Source organism: Pungitius pungitius, chromosome 3 (genome assembly GCF_949316345.1).
Source record: "Pungitius pungitius chromosome 3, fPunPun2.1, whole genome shotgun sequence".
Lineage (NCBI taxonomy): Eukaryota > Metazoa > Chordata > Actinopteri > Perciformes > Gasterosteidae > Pungitius > Pungitius pungitius.
This window is the reverse complement of record NC_084902.1, coordinates 3,767,262-3,787,116: the sequence shown is the minus strand read 5'-3', so window position 1 is coordinate 3,787,116 and position 19,855 is coordinate 3,767,262. Positions and strand designations below refer to the sequence as shown.

The 19,855-nt window shown below is 44.7% G+C and overlaps 1 protein-coding gene across 4 annotated transcripts in view; it reads right to left on the bottom strand.

The window, feature by feature from the left end:
• Window positions 1–16,924, bottom strand: part of LOC119198580 (kin of IRRE-like protein 3) — a 99,363-nt gene extending 82,439 nt beyond the window's left edge. For 2 of the 4 annotated variants that reach the window (XM_062561078.1, XM_062561076.1), the window contains exons 1-2: window positions 16,794–16,924; window positions 14,157–14,226 (exon numbers count right to left, since the gene is read on the bottom strand). Coding sequence is in view for 3 of the 4 variants with exons in the window: in XM_062561076.1 (XP_062417060.1) it covers window positions 14,157–14,226; window positions 16,794–16,796 (73 nt within the window). In the remaining variant the exon portion in view is untranslated. The other 2 variants (XM_062561077.1, XM_062561079.1) reach the window with 2 other exon arrangements.
• Window positions 16,925–19,855: the final 2,931 nt, after the last annotated feature.

Sequence of the window (19,855 nt, the reverse complement as noted above, 5' to 3'; positions counted from 1 at the left end):
TTTGCCGAACGCCTCACCGGAAGCAATTTGACATCTCTTGTCTCATTTGCACTAAAAGTTTTCCATGCGGGGTGCCTCTTACTGTTGTTAACCACGCTGCCCTTCTGCTATGCACTTCCAAGTCGGCGGTGCTCCTTTGCGTGGCAGAAGGTGACGGATGGAGAGAGAGGCAGGAGACCAAGCAGGGCGTCTCGGAGCAGCCAGGGGTCCCGGACAAATAAAAAGAGTTCACCGGTGAGTCTGGTGCACGAGTCGGGGGCACGTGGCGCGACGGACTGCCATTTGTCTCGAGGGCACCGAGGTCCTTGGCATTTTCCACACATACGGCAGCAAGCGACAGCCTTGCGATTTGGGCCAGTGTTGTGTTTGCATCGCAGGGATCGAAACAGAACCGTACATTTTCAAAATACAACGTGCCGCTTTCGATGCATTGTTTGGATGTTTGAGAAGAGACGTAAAGCCGACGCAAGGCACGAGAGACGGAGATACATTTACTCGTTGCTCCACTGCTTTTCTTCCCCTAACCCTTAAAACACATCTGCCATCAGTCATCTATTTGATTCACTGTCACACGGGCATATGTCGGAGTGGTCCTGTCATGTCGCATTTTGTGAACTTTAAGATGCCCCTGACCCGCTTCCCGTCGCCTGAGGGTGAGGAAGCTGCGGGGTGGGATGATGGGATGCACGCTGGTGTACGATGTCCCATCACGAGTCTCCGGGGTCAGGTATAGGAAAGTGCACGTGTGACAGGGAATCACGTTAATACTTACGTGTGGCTCTTTATTTCTTTGCTGTCATACTGTTCTCCCCCAGCCACGCTGCGGTTCGGTTTCCCCCAACTCTTACTGCAGCCGCGTGACTTAATCAGTCTGACAGACTCGAGGTGCCTGGGGAAAGTCTCTCCCTCTCTCTCTCTCTCTCTCTCTCTCTCTCTCTCTCCCCAGTCCCTTTCTCCTCAGGTTTACGCTCTCTGTGACAAACTCATTGTGGCACCTTTCGAAAATGCAGTGCTCTCTGTTTGATGGCCCTCTGTGGACTCTTCACACTCGCACACATGCATCCACACGCGGGCTAAGTGCACAGACTTCATGGAGTACATGGCCGACTCGCAAAGGCACGCAGAGAAACGCGCGCACAAAATGACACGGGCACGTGCGAAGACGCGCGAAATGTGTTCAGTGACCCTTTGGCGCACACATTTCCCCTCGCGCTGCTCTCCCATAGATCACGTCCAGAACTATCCTAACAGCTCCCATGCATGAAGAGGAAGTAGTTGTGCTAATTGGTAAGTTGTTATTGCGCAATGTTCCTCAGATCCTTCACTGTTTAATCCAGCATCTTTTATTACCATCTATGTCATACAGTTCAATTATTTCAGAATCAAATATTTTTCAATTCATTATTAAAAAAAAAATAATAGAAAGGAAGCTAGTATTTAGTGTCACGGGATAATCTGTGATTGACCTCGCCAACTGCTCATGGTGCCAAGTCATTAAACTCACCTGGGAGGGCTTCAGATAGCCTTACCTGTGTTCTATCAAACGGGTAACACTTACAAGCAGCGTTTCACTTGCGAAGCTGGGAGCTTCCACTCTTTCAAATTTGGTTTAATGGCACTTGCTGTGCACCTGGCAGTTCTGAAGGGTCTCTTTTGCATTTTGAAATACTGGATGTAGTTCTTACTTGGGTTTTGGGTTTGCAGCGTTCGAGCGGTCCATTTGGACCCTTTGTGACCTACCTTTCTATCAGAGGTCTCGAAATAGACAGCTTTCAAACTGATAGCACCTGACAATTGCTTCCCCCGACATACCACTCCCCCCCCCCCCCCCCCCCCCCCCCACTCCCATTTCTTCTTGTCCTCTTCCACATCTCTAAGCATCTTAACGACATAGGCTCCCAGGCATTCTCTGGCCTGCCTGAATTGATGGAGCAAGGGTCCTACAGAGCAGAACAATCTGAAGATTTTTTTTTTTCTTTTTTTTTTCTGGAAGGCAAAACAAAGTGAAGGGGAGGAGAACAATGGAGGGTGTGGGGGGGGGGGGAGGGGAGGAGGGGGGAGAAGGTCTGGTCAAGGATTCTCTCATAACATTCTCAACATAAGCCACAATGAGTAACACACCTTTCCCATCTTGTGGCAATTGCCAATTTTCCCATTTAATGGCTGTGTTATCCGGCCTGACGTCCTTTGCACTAATCGAATTCTTTTTTTTTTTCCCCTTTCATATCTTGGCTGATAATTCTCACTTTGTTTCCATTAAGCTTTGTTTGTTCACCAAGAGCTGAGGCTGTAATTTATTAGAGCTGCCAGCCGTAAATGATGTGCCATGCCGACACGGCCCGGCAAACGAAGACCCCCCCCCCCCCCCCCCCCCTTTTCCTTTTATGGAAAGATGCCCTAGTTTTTTAACAGGGCGGAAGAGGGAGACATTACAATTAAGATGGCGACATCGACCCCCTGGTGGCCATGCTCTGGGACCAGATGTCCTGTCAGAGAGATGCCTGGCCCTCACCTCCAGGGAGCTCTTGGTTGAAATCTAGTTCACGTCCCAGTGGGGGAACACCACTGCTCCTGTTCCATCATTAATTCAAGGATAACAGATTCTGGGAGAGTGAGCCTATTTTACTTTATTGTTGCCAATTTTGGGTGTCTTTTTTGCTCCCTCAAAACATGCACAACACAATCCAAGCATCTTCAAAGCATGCTAATAAACTGTATACTGAGACAGGGGAGGGATACGGCTCTTGGTGGATAAAAACAACTGTAAACAAATCTAGAGGCACATCGCGATAGCGTCAGTTTTCTCTCTTAAATTTTGCATTCTCTATTACCTGTTGTGGCTCGTTCATGCATGTAACACATTCTTACAGAATTTGCATGACTTTCCGGAGAGCAAACAGTGTGCTTCGCTTGCTGAATTGCCTTTTCTTTCTGTTCCCAGCCTATTCCAGGTTGAGGATGTTTGACAGATGCCCGCCTATCAATGCTGAATGAAGTACATGTCATTTCCCCTCACAGGAGGCATTAGAGGAAAATACGATCACAAAGAGACCCCACAATCTTCAGTATTTCATTTCCCAGCCCTGGATACTGCCTCCCTCTCTCTCATTCCGTCCTGTTCTCCTTTTGTACAAGCTACTCGTTTTTGAGATGAAAGACACTTGTTTGGCAGCCTTCAAAGAGTCACAGAACTCTGAAAGTCACTTGTGTTGCAGAGCTGTTCATTCTCCATTTCATATCCAATATGGAGGTGCTGATCAAAAGGATCAGAGCTGAGGGAGAAGCTAAAAGATGTCTGCTGTGGAGTAAACAACAACAATGCCAATCCCCAGACCCATAGAAGGCTCTCTTCTTAGGATTGTCCTTCAGCTAATGCTAGAGAGAAGACTGGTGACTATTTCTCTATTTGAACTGTCTTTGAATCTATAAAGGGCCAGAACATCTGGTTTTTATATTACTCTAATTATTTATTACCCTATTAGTCTAATAATAATAAAAAAACATTTTTTTTTAACTGTTATGAACTAGTGTGAACCAAATCTGTAGGTACAAAGAGAGGCTTAAAAAATTCAGTAATAGAAAATAATCGCATTTGTGCTTTTCACATAAATATCATGCAGGCAGAACAAACACACGGGCATTAAGGAGCACGGCTGCAGGACGCCGATATGTTTAATTTGTTTTAAGAAAGCTCTCCCTTCAGAGATTTCTATTTTCCTCGTGTGGTTGTTCTCTCGTTTCCTCCAACTTTCTTTCATGAGCGGGAGATGTATTTGTTTACCTTGGAAGGCATTGTGTTGTCATTACCATCATCCGTCTATTGTAAGACAAACATTGCCTTTCTGCTGGCAGGAAATCCTCTCGTCATCCCAAAAGAAATTTGAACAAGTTGAAACTAAACGCTTTGCTTTCCCCTCATGACACTACAAATCCTCCAGATTTTTCCTTTTTTTCTCTCTTCATTTTCTGTGAATCAGTAGTGACCAGTGGTCCACATTCCACCAGATAAAGACTTATATATGAAGACACCGCAAACATCACATACCAAACCACTGCAGACATCCGTGCTTTCAGCGAGGACTACAAATCTTGGCAATAACACTACTAGCGTTTTCCCCAAATCGCCTCATGAGGATTAGAGATGAAATGGGGCCCACATTGCAGTGGACCTGAGCACCGAGCCTCTCCGGACTATGAACACCTACGATGATAACACAAACCAACACGGCAGCATTGATGGTTTCGCTTCGTTGTGACAATGCTCTGGTTGGCCACGTCACATCTGCCTTCCCACCGGAACCCACCTCGCGTGATGCCAGTTCTTCACGGTCCACCCGTCACTGTTATACAGGCCTTACCCTTGTAACATTAGCGCTTTCGATAAGGCTCCAATAAACTGTGCATTGCTTTCAGGGCTCTCCCTCTCTCTTGCCGCTCTAATTCAATCTCGGATGAGAAGTCCGTTCATCACCGCGCACCGCAGGCCTTTTCTGTGCTCTTGGTTTGCACGGGACGTAATGGATGGTCGTGCCCTCGGCTCACCTCAGGGCCTTCCGCCTCCTCGACTGTTGGGACTTCAGGTTGTCTCAAACGGGTCTGCACTGTGGTATTTTGATTTGATTAAATCCGGTTTAAAAGGTTAGAGACCGAGGGAGGCAAAAAGGGTCGCCCTGCCCAGTATTGCAAGCCAGTGCTGTGCCATTTAGCATTGGGCAGCGGCCAAAGGAAAGTGGAAAACCGAAATGACTTCTGCGCTCCTTTGTGATTTGCACTAATGTCCCACAGGGATTGAGCAATGACCGCTGTGAATTCGCCCCCCCCCCCCCCCCACCCCCCCGACCACCAGGACGTGAGCCAGATTGAAACCCCTGCCAACAGATTTGAAAGGATAGCAAATCATTTGAATTTCGCAATGTGCATTAACATTTTTTCAGTGCCTGGACCAATCTCCACAATATTAAATTGCACTTGATGAAATAAAATAAAAATCAGCGAGTGCGACAAGAGCTCTTTAACCATAAAATCAGCAAAGTGAATACTGGAGCGGCCTTTAATAATTAATTACAGCATACTTTAATTCATTTTGTTGTTTTTTTTATGGTTTCTGACATCAGCCCAGCAGAAAAGGAAAGAAGTTATGACAGAAGGTACAGTGTGGCAGTGACATCAGTCCAAAGAGGCCTTTAGCTGATCCTGCATTATTATCGTGCACAAAAATAGGTTTCACATTACTGTGTGCCCAGCGAATCCCAGCCGTTCCATATTAAAGAAACATCAGACTCACTGGCTCACAATCAATATCGCTATTTTCTTGTATAAGGATATATTGTCGGATCAATGAAAACTTTGATGTGTGGCATGTTATAGAACCCAGCAATACTGTTCGGGCCTCTCAACTCACACAATGCAGGGTTTCTTATCTGTTATGGGCTCTGGGCAGATAGCTCTTTGGTAAAATGGAGTAAGGCATAGAATGTGTGTGTGTGTGTGTGTGTGTGTGTGTTTTCAATGTCTGTCTTCTTTGCGTGATGGCTGTGCGAGAAGGAGCTTTGCCTCGTAAACAACCGTTATGACACAGAGCCACGCAGCTCACGCTGAATTCGTTTGGGGCCAATGGGGGGGGGGGGGGGGGAGATTTTCTATCAACATGCAAACCAAGCAACCCGTGTCAAAGATTCCCTCCGACTGGTGAAACATTCTCCGGCGTTCCATCGACAAACACAAAGATCGGGAGCAGAGTTGAGACGGTGCCAGAGATTGGTGGTGTTGAAAGAGTGTTTTGTGGGGGGGGGGGGGGGGGGGGGGGGGGTTGGATGCAGGGCAGCCTCTAGCTCTTATGCTAACGTCGCGATGTTTACTGGTGAATGGCCCTTTCTTCCCAATTGCCCAATTGTCTTAGTGGGACAGGCAGGTGGCTCAAAAAGCCTCATTTGGCATCTGGTGAAAGGAAAAAGAAAGCCGGACCATCTACATAGTGTGTGGGAGAGTTGGGGGAGGGTGGCAGACATGTTTTCATTTTCAAAGCCCCATGCTTCCCCTTTGAGGATTTCAAAAAGTTTTGGCTCCGATCAAGAGCGAGTTTGTGCTGCTATTGTGTCTGATGTGCTTCCCTGAATAAAACATTGTTTGGTTTCAGTGCCAGATCAAATAGCCTTTCAAAAAGCCATGCCTCTCACTATGGGTGTCTGGTGCCATAGTGGGAACTATTCTTCTGATCGCTTCATAAAATAGAAGCCATCGAGCCCATCCATTTAGCACCGCTGGACACTATTTAGACGCATCTACTGACAAGGAAAGCACACAGGTAGGAAAGGTCCGAGATTGACTGCACCACACCATTGGGCTTCACAACTGTTCCCGAGAGTGGACTTTAATATATTGGGAGTCCTGACACCTGCAACTGTTTGAAAGTTTACCAAGAAAAATTCATTTTGAAAGCACGAGCTGAGAGTTGTAATGGCTGGCGTTCACTCACAGGTGAGAGGCTTCTCACTCCCCCGATTCTGCTTGTACAAGTTAAAAGCCTGATTTGCATTTATATTGCCATTCAAGGCTCGCAGCTGTAATTATCGCGGCCCAGACGCCGCGCGCGCTCACCGCGCCGCACGCACACCGGAGGCGCGGGAAGTTTGCGGCGCGAGCCGGCGTTGTGAACCTTTCGCATGAGAACATCGAGACAGTGAGGAGCGGAGGAAGTGATGGGGAGGACGGCGGAGGAGGAGGAGGAGGAGGAGAGACGGGCGAGTTTATCCAGGTGTAATATTGAGCTGTCCCAGAAACTTGCCGTCAAACACTAGGAAGTCGTTATCACATCAGCAGCCCGATTCCTCAAGTGCCTCCCGCGCTGAAGCGCCACATGCATCTTCGGCGCTCCCCCCACTAACAGCCCTTCACAATCACGTCGATGCATTGGCTGGCTGGTTCACTCACAAATGTTTAGAGTGATGGCGGAGACACGCGAGAGGACACAGGTTGCAGAGTCGTGTGCCGGTGGTCTGCCAGCCCTCGGCGAGAGACCAGGAAATGATACAATTCGTTTTCTTTACGTGGTAATTAGCCGCCTCATGGCATGGCAGGCAGGCGGGTTTCTATGAGCATGTGGTTACAAAAGCTCTCTGCGTAGGTTACATGTAAAATGCCTCTTAGGTAACAGCATTCATAGGTGACCTATTTCCAAATGAGGGACAGGTGCTCTGCTTACTGCTGACAACGCTAATCACACACAAGATATACATCATGACCTTTAGCCTCAAAGAGGCACTCTCCCAGGTGTCAGGTTTACGTACAAGGCATAGTTAATATCAATAAATTCTCTTCTACTCTATGAGTAATTCACATATTAAGTATTTTTTTAAATAATTCTCTAGTATTATCTTTATAATCTAGCGGTAATGTGTTCATTTCTGTCACATACAAAATTTGGACAGATATGAAAAAAGAATGCCATAGCGCCCCTTTGTTGTTGCTGCCCAGTCAAACCGGCATAGACCAACATGTTTTATGACTGTGCCACCGTAACCATCCCAGCAAGCTATGCACATTATTACATCACAACAACTCTTAGCTATATTCCAGAATTAGTTCAACATAACTCACCGCTTCAGTAAGAATATGTTTTTGAAAATGATTGTAGATAAAGAAATAATAAAATCCAAAACGGCAACAAGCACATTTTTTTCTACATTTTGTTTACTTTTAAAAAGTGTTAACAAAACAGGGGAAAGATATCACCTGCACCAGCTTGTGTTCTTGTTTGCTCACCGGTTTCACTGACAGGTGTTGACTCAAACACAGTGGTGTCTATCGTGCATGGTAAACAAGGTGCACTTTATTTCTAGAAATGCCTCTAACAATAGCAGAACTCTGCGTTTAGGGATCTTTTTCTTTCCATATGAGGAGTAAGTGCTTTTTTTTCTCAACCGAAGGCTTCTTAAGAGTAAAATCCTTGGAACGTGCAGGTAAAACTAGAACAGAGGGATGGGTTTCTGCTGCACAGGACTCATTTTATCTGGTTTTGACATAGAAATAGTCCAATTTCTTGTTGATTGTCTCATTTAGTTTTGTTTGTCATGTTGAGGCATTAGTATGAACAGACATGACATGGGGAAATAGTTCAAAACACTGGTTCTAGTTTTTCATTATTCTGTTGAATAAGTAAAAGAATAAACAAATCAAATAAAAAATGCATAGCATGTAGCCGCATTGGAACCTTAAAAATGATATTATAGAGATTAGATAGATAGATAGATAGATAGATAGATAGATAGATAGATAGATAGATAGATAGATAGATAGATAGATAGATAGATAGATAGATAGATAGATAGATAGATAGATAGATAGATAGATAGATAGATAGATAGATAGATAGATAGATAGATAGATAGATAGATAGATAGATAGATAGATAGATAGATAGATAGATAGATAGATAGATAGATAGATAGATAGATAGATAGATAGATAGATAGATAGATAGATAGATAGATAGATAGATAGATAGATAGATAGATAGATAGATAGATAGATAGATAGATAGATAGATAGATAGATAGATAGATAGATAGATAGATAGATAGATAGATAGATAGATAGATAGATAGATAGATAGATAGATAGATAGATAGATAGATAGATAGATAGATAGATAGATAGATAGATAGATAGATAGATAGATAGATAGATAGATAGATAGATAGATAGATAGATAGATAGATAGATAGATAGATAGATAGATAGATAGATAGATAGATAGATAGATAGATAGATAGATAGATAGATAGATAGATAGATAGATAGATAGATAGATAGATAGAAATTGTGCCAAAAGTTCGGTGCTATGTTATTCTTTATTCTTAGTAGAACATTTTAGCTTTGGATTGGAAATATGATGGGTTTTGTATTTTTAAAGCTATGAATCATCAGTTCATACTTGTTTGTGTTCGAGAGTAGATCGCAGAGACTTTTAAAAATCTAAGAATCTAGTTTGTTATGTTTTTGGAAGGGAATCAGCTCGGTATAACTATTGAAGAAAATGAAGCGTGAAAAAGGATAAGCGAGGGCTGAAATGAACATTTCCTCATCATGAATGATTTGAACAAAAGTCTTGTCTAATGTCTCAGGTTTTTGAAGAAAAAAGGAACAAACTTTGAACTGTTGCTCGGTGTGAACCCTCCTTCAAACACCAGCGCTCCACAGATCGCAGCAGCACGTTGGATATCTTATACATCCTCTCATAGGTGGGAATGGAATTAGCAGAAAATAGACAACAGTCGAGTTAAAGACAGACACATTTTTTTTTTTAAGTCCCGATGATGCTTTGTCCTCTCCAAGGAAAAATAACACCGTGATCCGCGACTGTTCTCCTCACAGCACCCCCCACAACTTAACACACACACAGCCTCGCGAAGCCGACTTTAGACGCTTTACTTGTTGTTTCATGTGCATTAAAGTGCAATTTAGAAGCCATTAATCCATCCCATAATCCGTTACCAAATAAAATCCCGGCTAGGGTCGGAAAAGCCTTTTGCACAATTCCCTACATTTAAACGGCACTCTTAAAAGCTTTCTTAAAAAAAAAAACATCGAGGTCCAACTATCTCTGTCGTCCAAGGATAAAGTCTCAGACGGATGGAGATAGGTCAATAAAGAATGAGTACACGTACAGCTGCCAACCCTGCATTCTCAGGTGACCCAGTGATCACAACAGCATCTGGTGGAATTACTTAACACTGCCGTCCAACGGACATGTAATCCGGGATAATGCCCTTTTGCTGAGTGCTTGAATCTGGATAAATTCATCCCTGAGGAATGAGATCCAGCAGCAGGGTCTCGGGGAGGGAGGAGATGAGGCGCTGAGGGGGGGGGGGGGGGGTTGATTGGTCGGTACTAAAGAAAACCGTCGGGCCCGGTGGAGAGTCTTCTGGATGGATAATGAAGCCCCGACTGTAAACAGCTTGATTTTGTTGACCGTCTGCGTGGTGGGAAGCAGGTCATCGCCTGGTTTTCCAAGAACATCCCAAACCAATATTATTTCCTTCCCTGGCTGACCTGAATCCCGACACACTCGTAATGAAGCTTTCATCCAGTGCCCGAAGTCGACGGATGTACGACACTGACTGGAAATTCTTGCAATTTTGACTTGGCACCGTCTGCAACTGAAACATGTGGAAGGTCGCGCTCTTACAACAAACAAATGGCAATATCTTGGGTTTTTTTCTTCATATATTTATCTAATGTTCAAACCAAAAGAGATCATTCATAGCCAAACCAATTTCTTTCTTGGAAATAGTATATCTCGTCGCAAATACCACTGCCAAACATTGAGGATTTACAAAGTTCCAGCTGTCCAGCAGCAGCTTCTTAGATTATTTATGCATATGTTTACTTATTACCATAAACATCCAACGGGGCGCTAGGCTCAGAGGGATTACAGGGGGGTTTAATCTATCGTGGCACCAAAATGAGCAGGGGGGGGGGGGGGGGGGGGGTCCCAGCGGCTGAGGTGACTGAAACTGGCTAGCCTTGATGGGACATGAGGCACAAACAAGAAAACAAACCGCATGGCACCGGGCCGCGTCATGAACCGACGGCATCATCCGTCACTCACTGTGTTAGTTTGGCGTAATCCAGACGGGATTAGCATTATTTACTCCAATCGCCAAGCATCTTGAGGGCAAGTTAAAGGAACAGGAAAGGGAACTGTTGTGTTTCTTATCAGGCGTGTACAAGAAATAACGTATTTAGTGTTCTGCTGTTTTAAGTAATCATACATCAGGAAATGTGACATGTGACCGCATTAACGGCAAGTCAGTGCAGTCAAAAATGCATATTGGCTTTCGCATTCTGATGGAACGGGGCTAAATCAATCGAATACCTCTGAGTCATCATGGCCATAATCTGTCCATAAGACGAAAGTGTGTCCTGCTTTGAAAAAAAATGTTCCTGAGAATGATTTCTCAGGAACATTTGAGAATGAGTGAGAATGATTTCTCCGTCTAAGTGAGAATGATTTCTCCCGCTATAAAAAAATTCTCCCATCCAGACATGACATCGGAAAGACATTTAATTATACTTTGGTTGGGAAATATGTATCTAAAGCCTAGCACCCATGAAAAGCGGATTTAGAGTAGTCAGTCAGCAGCTAATAGACAGCGGTGAATGAAAAAGGGGCTGTTGGGGGTGCTAGAATACACTTTCCAGGAATCCAGAAACCGTTTAATCCGGCTGGGTGGTGCAATGGGGGGTTCTGACGCGAGGGGATGGGATTTACTGAAGGAGACTGGGCAGAGGGGAGATTTCTTGAAAGATTGGAATTGGATTCCTGTGCGGCCACACTGCCCCTAGTGGCCAAACCGTAAGATGTCAAGATTAAATATCCCTGAGAGAGTCGACAAACCCCCCCCCCCGCCACTGGCCATGGCAGTTCCCATATAAATTTCACAAGGTTTCATTCAGAGAAAGAAAAACCGTGAAAAGAGAAACACAGAAGAAAAAAGGCAGAGGGAGAGTGCAACTGAGCTCATAAACGTAACAATGACGCTATATTTTCTTCAGAGCCTTTCACACGCAGGACAAGGCTACCCTTAAACGGCCTGTCCTCCAACGGGAACCCATGCCCTCACATGAATCGCCTCCTTTCTCCCAACAGAGTCCACGGTTCGCAGTACCAGTGCATCTCACTGCAAAAGAAACAAATACCGAGGAAAAAAAGAAGAAAGAAAAAAAAAATGGACGTGAGGAAAATGGGTAAGAGGAGGAGGTGCGAGGTGGATGGACGAGGTCCAGGAAAAGATTGGCCCCTCGGGTGAATGTGCACCTAGACACTGTCTCCTAGATCCTCCTAACTGGTGCCGTGTCATCTGTCACTGGCAGGAGAGGTGACAGCGGAAGAAAAGGTGCCCTGGATGAGGTAACAGCCCATTGAGGAGCTTCTCTCAGCTACTTTCCTTCTGCTAAGTCTCCCTCTCTTTTGCCTTTTTTTTTTTTTTTTGCCGCGGCCCGAAGTTGAGTGAAGCAAAGTGACTCGTGCCTCTCTGTATGCACGGGCTCTCCTCCCTTGCTCATTCTCTCCGTTTCCACCGGTCTTCCTCTCTCGCAGGAGAGCTGCGTCTTTATAAGGCCGCAATGGCCACAGCTCCCCACTGTCCCCCCCTGTTCATAAAAACTAAATTGTATTCCGCGGCTTTTTTTTTGCTGACACCGACTCGGCACATAAACAGGCCGGTAATTTGTTCAACGGCGGTAAGCTACGGGGAAGCACTTTTTTTTTTTTACTCCTCCGAGGCGCGCATAGAGAAGGTATGTTGTTATCCCCTGTATACTTGCCGGGGAAAAGGAGTGTTTTATTTTATGGTAATAACTAACTGTGCAGAAACCCACCGCAATCCCTTCTCATTCCAGCTGCTGCTGCCGCAGATACGCCGTTATTGTTCCTATAACCGAGGCTTAGCCCGTGACGGCATGTAAATAAAAATGTGATTGTCACCGAATACAACCCGTAAACATAAAGTGTGCATGCCAATAAATCAAAGCCCTGTCTGAAATGTCCTTGTGTAACAAAAACTTGGAAGTGATTCGTGGAATAAAGTTTTAGGAAAAAGCAAGTTGTGGGTAGTAAACTCAACAGATGCTTAACAGAGTGTAGGAGAAGAGACTAATGACTAATCGTGTATATTTGCGGCGCAGCATGCACAGATGGTACAGAAATACTTGACAATGAGAAAAGAGGGAGAGAAATCAGCAAAAGCAGAAACATCAGCAACGCTTTACAGCCGGCGTGTCGAAAATGAGGAGAAGGCCCGGACCGAGAGAACGCTTCCGTTGGCTTGGTTTTGTCCAATCTCCGGTTCGAGCGCTTGTGTAACTGTCCCAGGTCACACTCGGTCACAAAAGGAAGACAGATAACAGAGCTGACGCCATCCGTGCTAGAGATCCTCACCCGTTGAAGAACGGGAGAAGCAGAGAGAGAATTGTAAGCGTAATCACTCCAGTCATTTTCCGATTAGTCTCTGCTGGTATTATCCATTTCTTATATTGTCTATGAATAATGACCCATTCTCTTTTTTTTTTTTTTACATTTTTAAATTCATGTGTGATAGGCTGGTCCAGTGACGTGGAAATAAAAGGCTTGCGTTTCTGGTTGTTTCAACACATGTCTCAACAAGCAAAGAAATCTCACATTCTGACATATTTGCCTCGCATGCGAAAAAGGTTACAACTCCCTCTCAGACCCAGCGTGAACACGCACAGACCCACAGACAACGGGTCCCCGGGACGCGCTCTGACGCGACAGGGTCACGCTTTGAAAAGGAGGTGGCCGCTGTGTCCTTGACCCCGACCCCCCCGCGGAGCTCAGACGGGGAGGGGGGGAGGGAGGAAGCTTGCTGAGGGAGCTCGGAGCTGACGAATATCCGACCGTCTGATTCGGCCAAGTCCCGCAGAGGGTCGAGTTCTGCTGTACTTAGCTCGACCCTTTTATTGTCTTCCAGAGACAACCACCTGGTGGCAAGCTGGGGCGAAGCCACTCGTCCACCCTCATTCTGTAGCACAAAACAAGACCGTCTAGGAACCAAAAACAGCAGCGGACGCTGTTCCGAGGGCTGGAGTCGCCGAGCTTTAATCAAGAGCGCTCCTACTAACGCGCTTCGCTGTGAACTTTTTTTTTTAACCCTCTTTCCTTTCGCCCGGATCCCCCCCCCCCCCTGTTGTTGGGACTCGAATAGATGTGACAGAAGAGTGAATGCTTGATTGGACTGATCAACGGTTAAAAGGGCTCCGTTTTTGTATGCGCGTGTGTGTCAACGTGTGGGAGAGGAATATAAAAGCCAGCGGAGGAAGTATTTAACTTGTCTGGTGTGAAGCCTGGATGATGGACTTCCGACGGGGGGGGAGGAGATCAGCGTACTACCGTTTTAAAGCCCCAGGAAAGCCACAAATCACTTTTCCCCCCCCTGATTTCCTAGTACACATAGAAGCACGCCATATACAAGCATGTAAACACAACGATGGCAGGATCATCTCAGACGTCACAGCGAGATGGATTGGGAGACGGCGTTCCCGGCCAGCAAGTCGCACAGCAGTCACACAAGCACGCGAGACGTGATGAACGAGCAACTTAATCTGGAGAAGAAGAAAAAAATAAAAAATAAACTCACCATGTCCGGAGATCCACAAGAGCAGAAGGACCCAAGGGATCATGACTGCGAGGAGTGGAGAGGGCAAAACCTACGGGGGAGACAGTGGGCGAGTGTGAAATTGGAAGTTGGCAGGCACAAACACATGCACGAGATGAGACAGTGCTCCTCTGTGCTGCTTGGGGTGGTGTGGTGAGAGAGGGGGGGGGGGTTGGGGGGGGGACGGATGCTACGGTCCCTCAGTGGTGTCTCCTTTTACCAGTGGAAAGCTGGTAGTCTGTCTTCTGTCCGTCTCTCTTCCTCTGCTGGTTCCTCCTCTCCCGTGTCTCTCTAGGAGTCTGCCCCCCGCCACCCCCCCCCCACACCGCGCGTCTCTCTTACTCTTCAGAGTTGCCGGCGGCCGACGCTCGCTGGCACGCTCTCTCTTGTTGATGCGAGCGCGTGGACTTTCTGTGTCTTCGGCGGCGGACTCTGGGAATGCACGCGCTCACTCTTTCTCTCTCTCTCTCTCTCTCACGCAGTTTCTCGCTTGCCCGTCCATTCTCAGTCTCTTCAGCCTCTCCCCCTTGCACCCACCTCCCTTCTCTCTCTCTCTCTCTCTCTCTCTCTCTCTCTTGCGCGCTCCGCCACTCACATCACATAGCAGACACAGTCAGGGGATGGAGCTCCAGACTCCTCCCTCCCCTCCCTCCATCCCTACGTCTCTCTCTCTCTTTCTCTCTCCCAGCCGGGCTGTCTGTGGCAGAGTGAGAGGCTGGGAGACTCGGGTTCTCACACTGGGAATGAGAGCCGCCGTGGGGGAAACGGGAGAGGGTGCAATTAGAATGAGAATAGGAAAGACTTGGCCTCTATAGCTACAAATAACGCGAGTATCCACAAAACAAAAAGTGTAGTGTTTCGCCCCTCCTCCCCGTTTTGACCCCCTGCCTTTTCTTGAATTCAATAAGAGGGTATTGAATTTAAACTGTGAGATGCCATCCCTGGGAATAGATAATAACACATTAGTATTCAAAACCAATGCTGTGGTGTTATCTTTTTTTTCCCCTTAATTTTATAAGGGGTGATTTAGAGTTCCTCACTGGAGGAGCCACGATGCAAAACATGATAAAATGCTAAAGTGCATTGCATGCTTACTAACAAGTTACGCTGGCTATGCTTGTTAATTATTTAAAAAGAGGCATATGTTCCAGGCCGGTCCACAAATAAAAGGCGCCCTACATGTCTTGCAGTTGCTCTACTGTTCATCAAGGACACTGAGGAGTTTCACGGACATTTCTTTTCATTCTTTTCCCAGACAAATGATTGTGTTATTTTTATATTAATTAAAAGATGTTGTGTTGATTTGCCCTCCTGAAATAAGTTGGGGTAAATTTTTGATCTCCAGATGAATAGAATGGGTTTCGAATCACTGCTAAATTAAGCCTCCCGTTGTCATGGCTACATGTGAAACTCAAATTGTTTGTTACTGCATATACAGAAGATTATATAGATATAAATAATAAATATATGAGAGGAAATATTGTTTACAGATCAACTATGCAGTGCAGGAACATTTGAGAATGTTGTTGTCTTTTTATCAGAGCTGTTAATAGATGAAATTAACTATTTAATTGCACATTTTGAAATTCAATAATCATGATTTATAGAGTATTCACTTTAGAATGGGTGTATTTGAGACGTTGTATTTAACCACAAACTACACGCGTTATCATCTTGGAGGTGGAACATGTTGAACTAGCGACTCTTCCTGCCGTCCTCCTGCACGTTGCTGTGCTCCTAACTCTCCATCATTTGACAGTTGTGTTTGAAGTGCCAACAATCTCTCGACATTTAGCCGGGACTTTTTCCAAACCACTGTCTTTTAGGGACACGGTGGTGGTTTTTTGTGATGTTCATGTCAACGAATCTACGAGTCAAATTTCATTAGTTTAAACCAACATCTATATTTATAACTACTGCAGTAAAGATACTTTAAATGAGAGAAAGTAGTAAGACTCACTCGGGCCACGGTCGGGCAATGCTGAGGCGATGATGAAAGAGCTTTTATTGCTATTTGCAGGTGTTGAAGCGGGATATCTATTTGTGAAAGGGCAGAATTGGGTGACGGGGGTATGTTGACAGCACTGGTGGTGATTTTAATCCATATTTAATCTCGGCAAAAAATGTTTACACAGCCGGATCATGGCTGTACCAGCGCACGGCTAATTCACCGACATTAGCGTCCTTTTACCGACTCTGGTTAAGGAAATGTCATAAATAAAACAGTATTTAGCTCAAAAGGTAAGAAGCTAACGCTTACTTTTGCACCATTAAATCAAGAAATTACATGATGATACTTATCAATTGCATTACTGGAAAGTAAACGTTAAAAACCGCCCGGGTCAGACCACCGTAGTACTAGTAGTAGTAGTAGTAGTAGTAGATTTCCAATCACAGCCTTCTAAGTCAATGACGCGCGAAAAACTCCCGGTTGTTGTGAAGTTGTGCGCGCCGCCCCCCCCCCCCCCCGTCGACGACCGCTAGCAGCCCCCCCCCCCCCCCCCTGTCAGCCCGCGAAAGTGTCCCTGATTTGGGGTTGGGAGAGTTGGCAACCCTAGATGGAAGTGGCCTAGCAGCTAGCTTAGCCTAGCTTAGCGTTGTGGTCCGTTTGCCACTCACCATTCTTCTGTTTGACACGTGGAGGATTTCCTTTGAGCAGTTTCTCCGCTGTATGACGCGCCTCCATTTGTTTTACTTTCGATGCAAAAAGCTCTCGCCATCTTCCAACTACTGCCTCGCTCTCCTGTCTAACTGACTGCAGGCTAGCTGCCGTGTCGTTTCCGGGGTCAACTTTGTTTACTTCCGGCACACCGGACGACCGGAAGTAAACAAAGTTGTATTCACTGCGTTAAAATAGTTTATAGTATTAATCTCGGCCACATTAATCGCATAGATTAACACGTTAATATTGACAATATTCCATTTTTGGGGTAGTTTTATATGTTCATTAAAAAAATATATTTGAGAACGTAACTCTAGTTTTTTATATATGCTAGCTGTATGTTACAGTTATTACCCAGAATATCAGAATATCACTTGTATCACAAATTAAACCACTGATTAATCTCAACAGTGGGTGGATTGCAATGGCACCTTTCCAAGTTAGCAGTCATCGCAGATTTACTTATCACAGTATTATGGCCATTGCATCTATTTAAATCACTGATTGATTTGTAGTTTGTTTGATAAAGTGTCTTAAAATACTGCCAGAACATCTTAAAGAGCAAACAGCATAGTCCACCCTTGATTGTGTCCTTTTAGACAGCCTTAGACCTTGAATTCATAATCCAAATCTAGAAACCAAATACATAAACATATTTATTGTAAAAAATGACATTGACATCTGGACTGGAGGGACATATCCTCAATTAATATAAGATACATAGTTAAGCCCACAGCCTCCAATGAGGGCTCTGATAAAGACACAGTGAGCACTGCATGGGGGCCAAGTCCACGTCATATCAATTTAATCCATCCCTTTGACTTCCTAATCTAATGAAAGGGCCAGAGGATGGCAGGTGGTCTTTTCATCAGTGCAACTAACAGCTACACACAAAAACAACCCCACTGCGGCCGAGGCAGAGGATAACAGATTTGCATTCTGCCTGAGAACATGATGAGTCGGGGCAACAAATAACAATGCAGCTTATGTGCTTGAAGGTTGAGCAATGAGGGTAAACGAGGTAAACGCGCAAATAAATGTTTATGTCCACAACCCAAAATCCTCATTTTTGTACAGTAAACACTCAGCCTGGATTACATGTTTTACTTGAATATCGGAAATATTTGGACACATTCAAGGAAGATGATCAGATCTGAAGCCTTGCTTGTCATCAATAATAAATGAGATCAGAATCTTTGAACGGGCAAGATTTAACAAGACTAATATTGTGGTATAATTCGGGGAATTTCCTAAAAAATGTAGTTTTTGGTGAGCTTAAGCATGTTTCTCATCTGCACAACACCGGCATTTAACTATGTGTAAGTGCAAGATTACTTGTTCCAAATAAAAACTGAAAAGAGGACACAACAAAATAATTGATATCCGCAATATGGTTTTTATTATAATGTCCTTACACAAGCAGAGGGGATGAAGTAGTTTCGCAGTCTAAGGGCTCACCCACTGATACACCCACAGTGCGCCCGCAGGGGGCACGGTCTTAAATGACTCGGCAGACATGGAACTCCTCTTCTCAGAGTGTAAGAGCCCCACTTTATTCCAGCTATGACTATAATCTACAGTTAAAAAGGAGAAAGTCACTGCAAGCTTAAAAAATATGAAGATATAACATTAATTGTGTTGCCTCTAAATCCCCCATACACTACATTTCAGATGTCCAAGGTCATTCTGACCTAAATTTATAGTTCAATAGAGTTCATGTGGTGGAAAACCTACCAGGAAAGAACGTGTCATAACTGTGTCATTGATGTAGTCCGTGTCGATATTCTAAATGCTAAATGGACATTTTTATGGTCGTCCGTACACTCAAAGCATTTTAACATATGACATCATTCACACTATAACACACTGATGGCAGGGCCCGGCACTGCAAGGACTATCTAACCAATCACACCCATTTATACACCACAGGCACAGCAGTAGATATGTGGCGTTAAATGCATTGCCTAAAGTAGATAGAGAATAGATATAAACAACAAACAATCATATCTCTGAGTCACAGACCCCAAAACCGTTTTGCTTACAGAATATTGCTTATCTGGTATGGAAGTAAATCTGTGCCATCGGGGGTTGAAATAAAAAGTTGATTGAATTTCTAGCACTGAATATTTATGCATTGAAATTATGTACCTGAATGTTTTTCAACATTAAAACACCGCAAAAAAATTCAACCTAAAAAAAAAAAATGTTGAAATATTCGAAATGGAGGCTACAATATTCAACCGCAAAAAATTCAACCTTGGCACACCAATATGCGGAGGCTACAATATTCAACCCAAATAAATTCAACCTTGGCACACCAACATCCGGGACACTAAGGTAGAGCAATCGATTCTAGATTCAAGATCAGTAGCGTGCGTCAAGCTAAAGGAGCGAGCACCCAAAACACCTTCGGCTTCGGATTGTATCCATGTCCAATAATAACGGGACTTTAACTCTTCTTCATGCCATCAGTGTGGCAACGTATGAAGAAATACATAAAAGAACATATAATGTTCACCCTAAACCAAAACGTTTGCTTGCCACTGACGATATACAACTCTATTAAAATATACAAATCAACTGAAATCGATTAAGCTCGGTTGGCCGAGTGGGTAGCACAGCCGCTCTGTGGCACTATGTTATTTTGCGCGACGCGGTTCGAATCCCGGTTGTGGCGGACTTTTAATAAATGTTCTTTTATGTATTTCTTCATACGTGGCAGTGACGTAGTGCTCACTTATACAATCGTAATCGCTGCAATGGATATGGGATGCATTTTTGAACATTTTCAGAACAATATGTTTGCAAATGTGTGACGACTCAAGTGACGGAGGCAGACAACACCTGCCTGCCGGGGGGAAACAAACACGCACCCGTAGCCAAACCAGTAGGTTCAAAAACCAGTAGGCACGTAACACCGGGGGAAAACAAACACGCACCCGTAGCCAAACCAGTAGTTCAAAAACCAGTAGGCACGTAACACCGTCACTGAAAAATGGGTTCTCGTTTCAGACTTTAC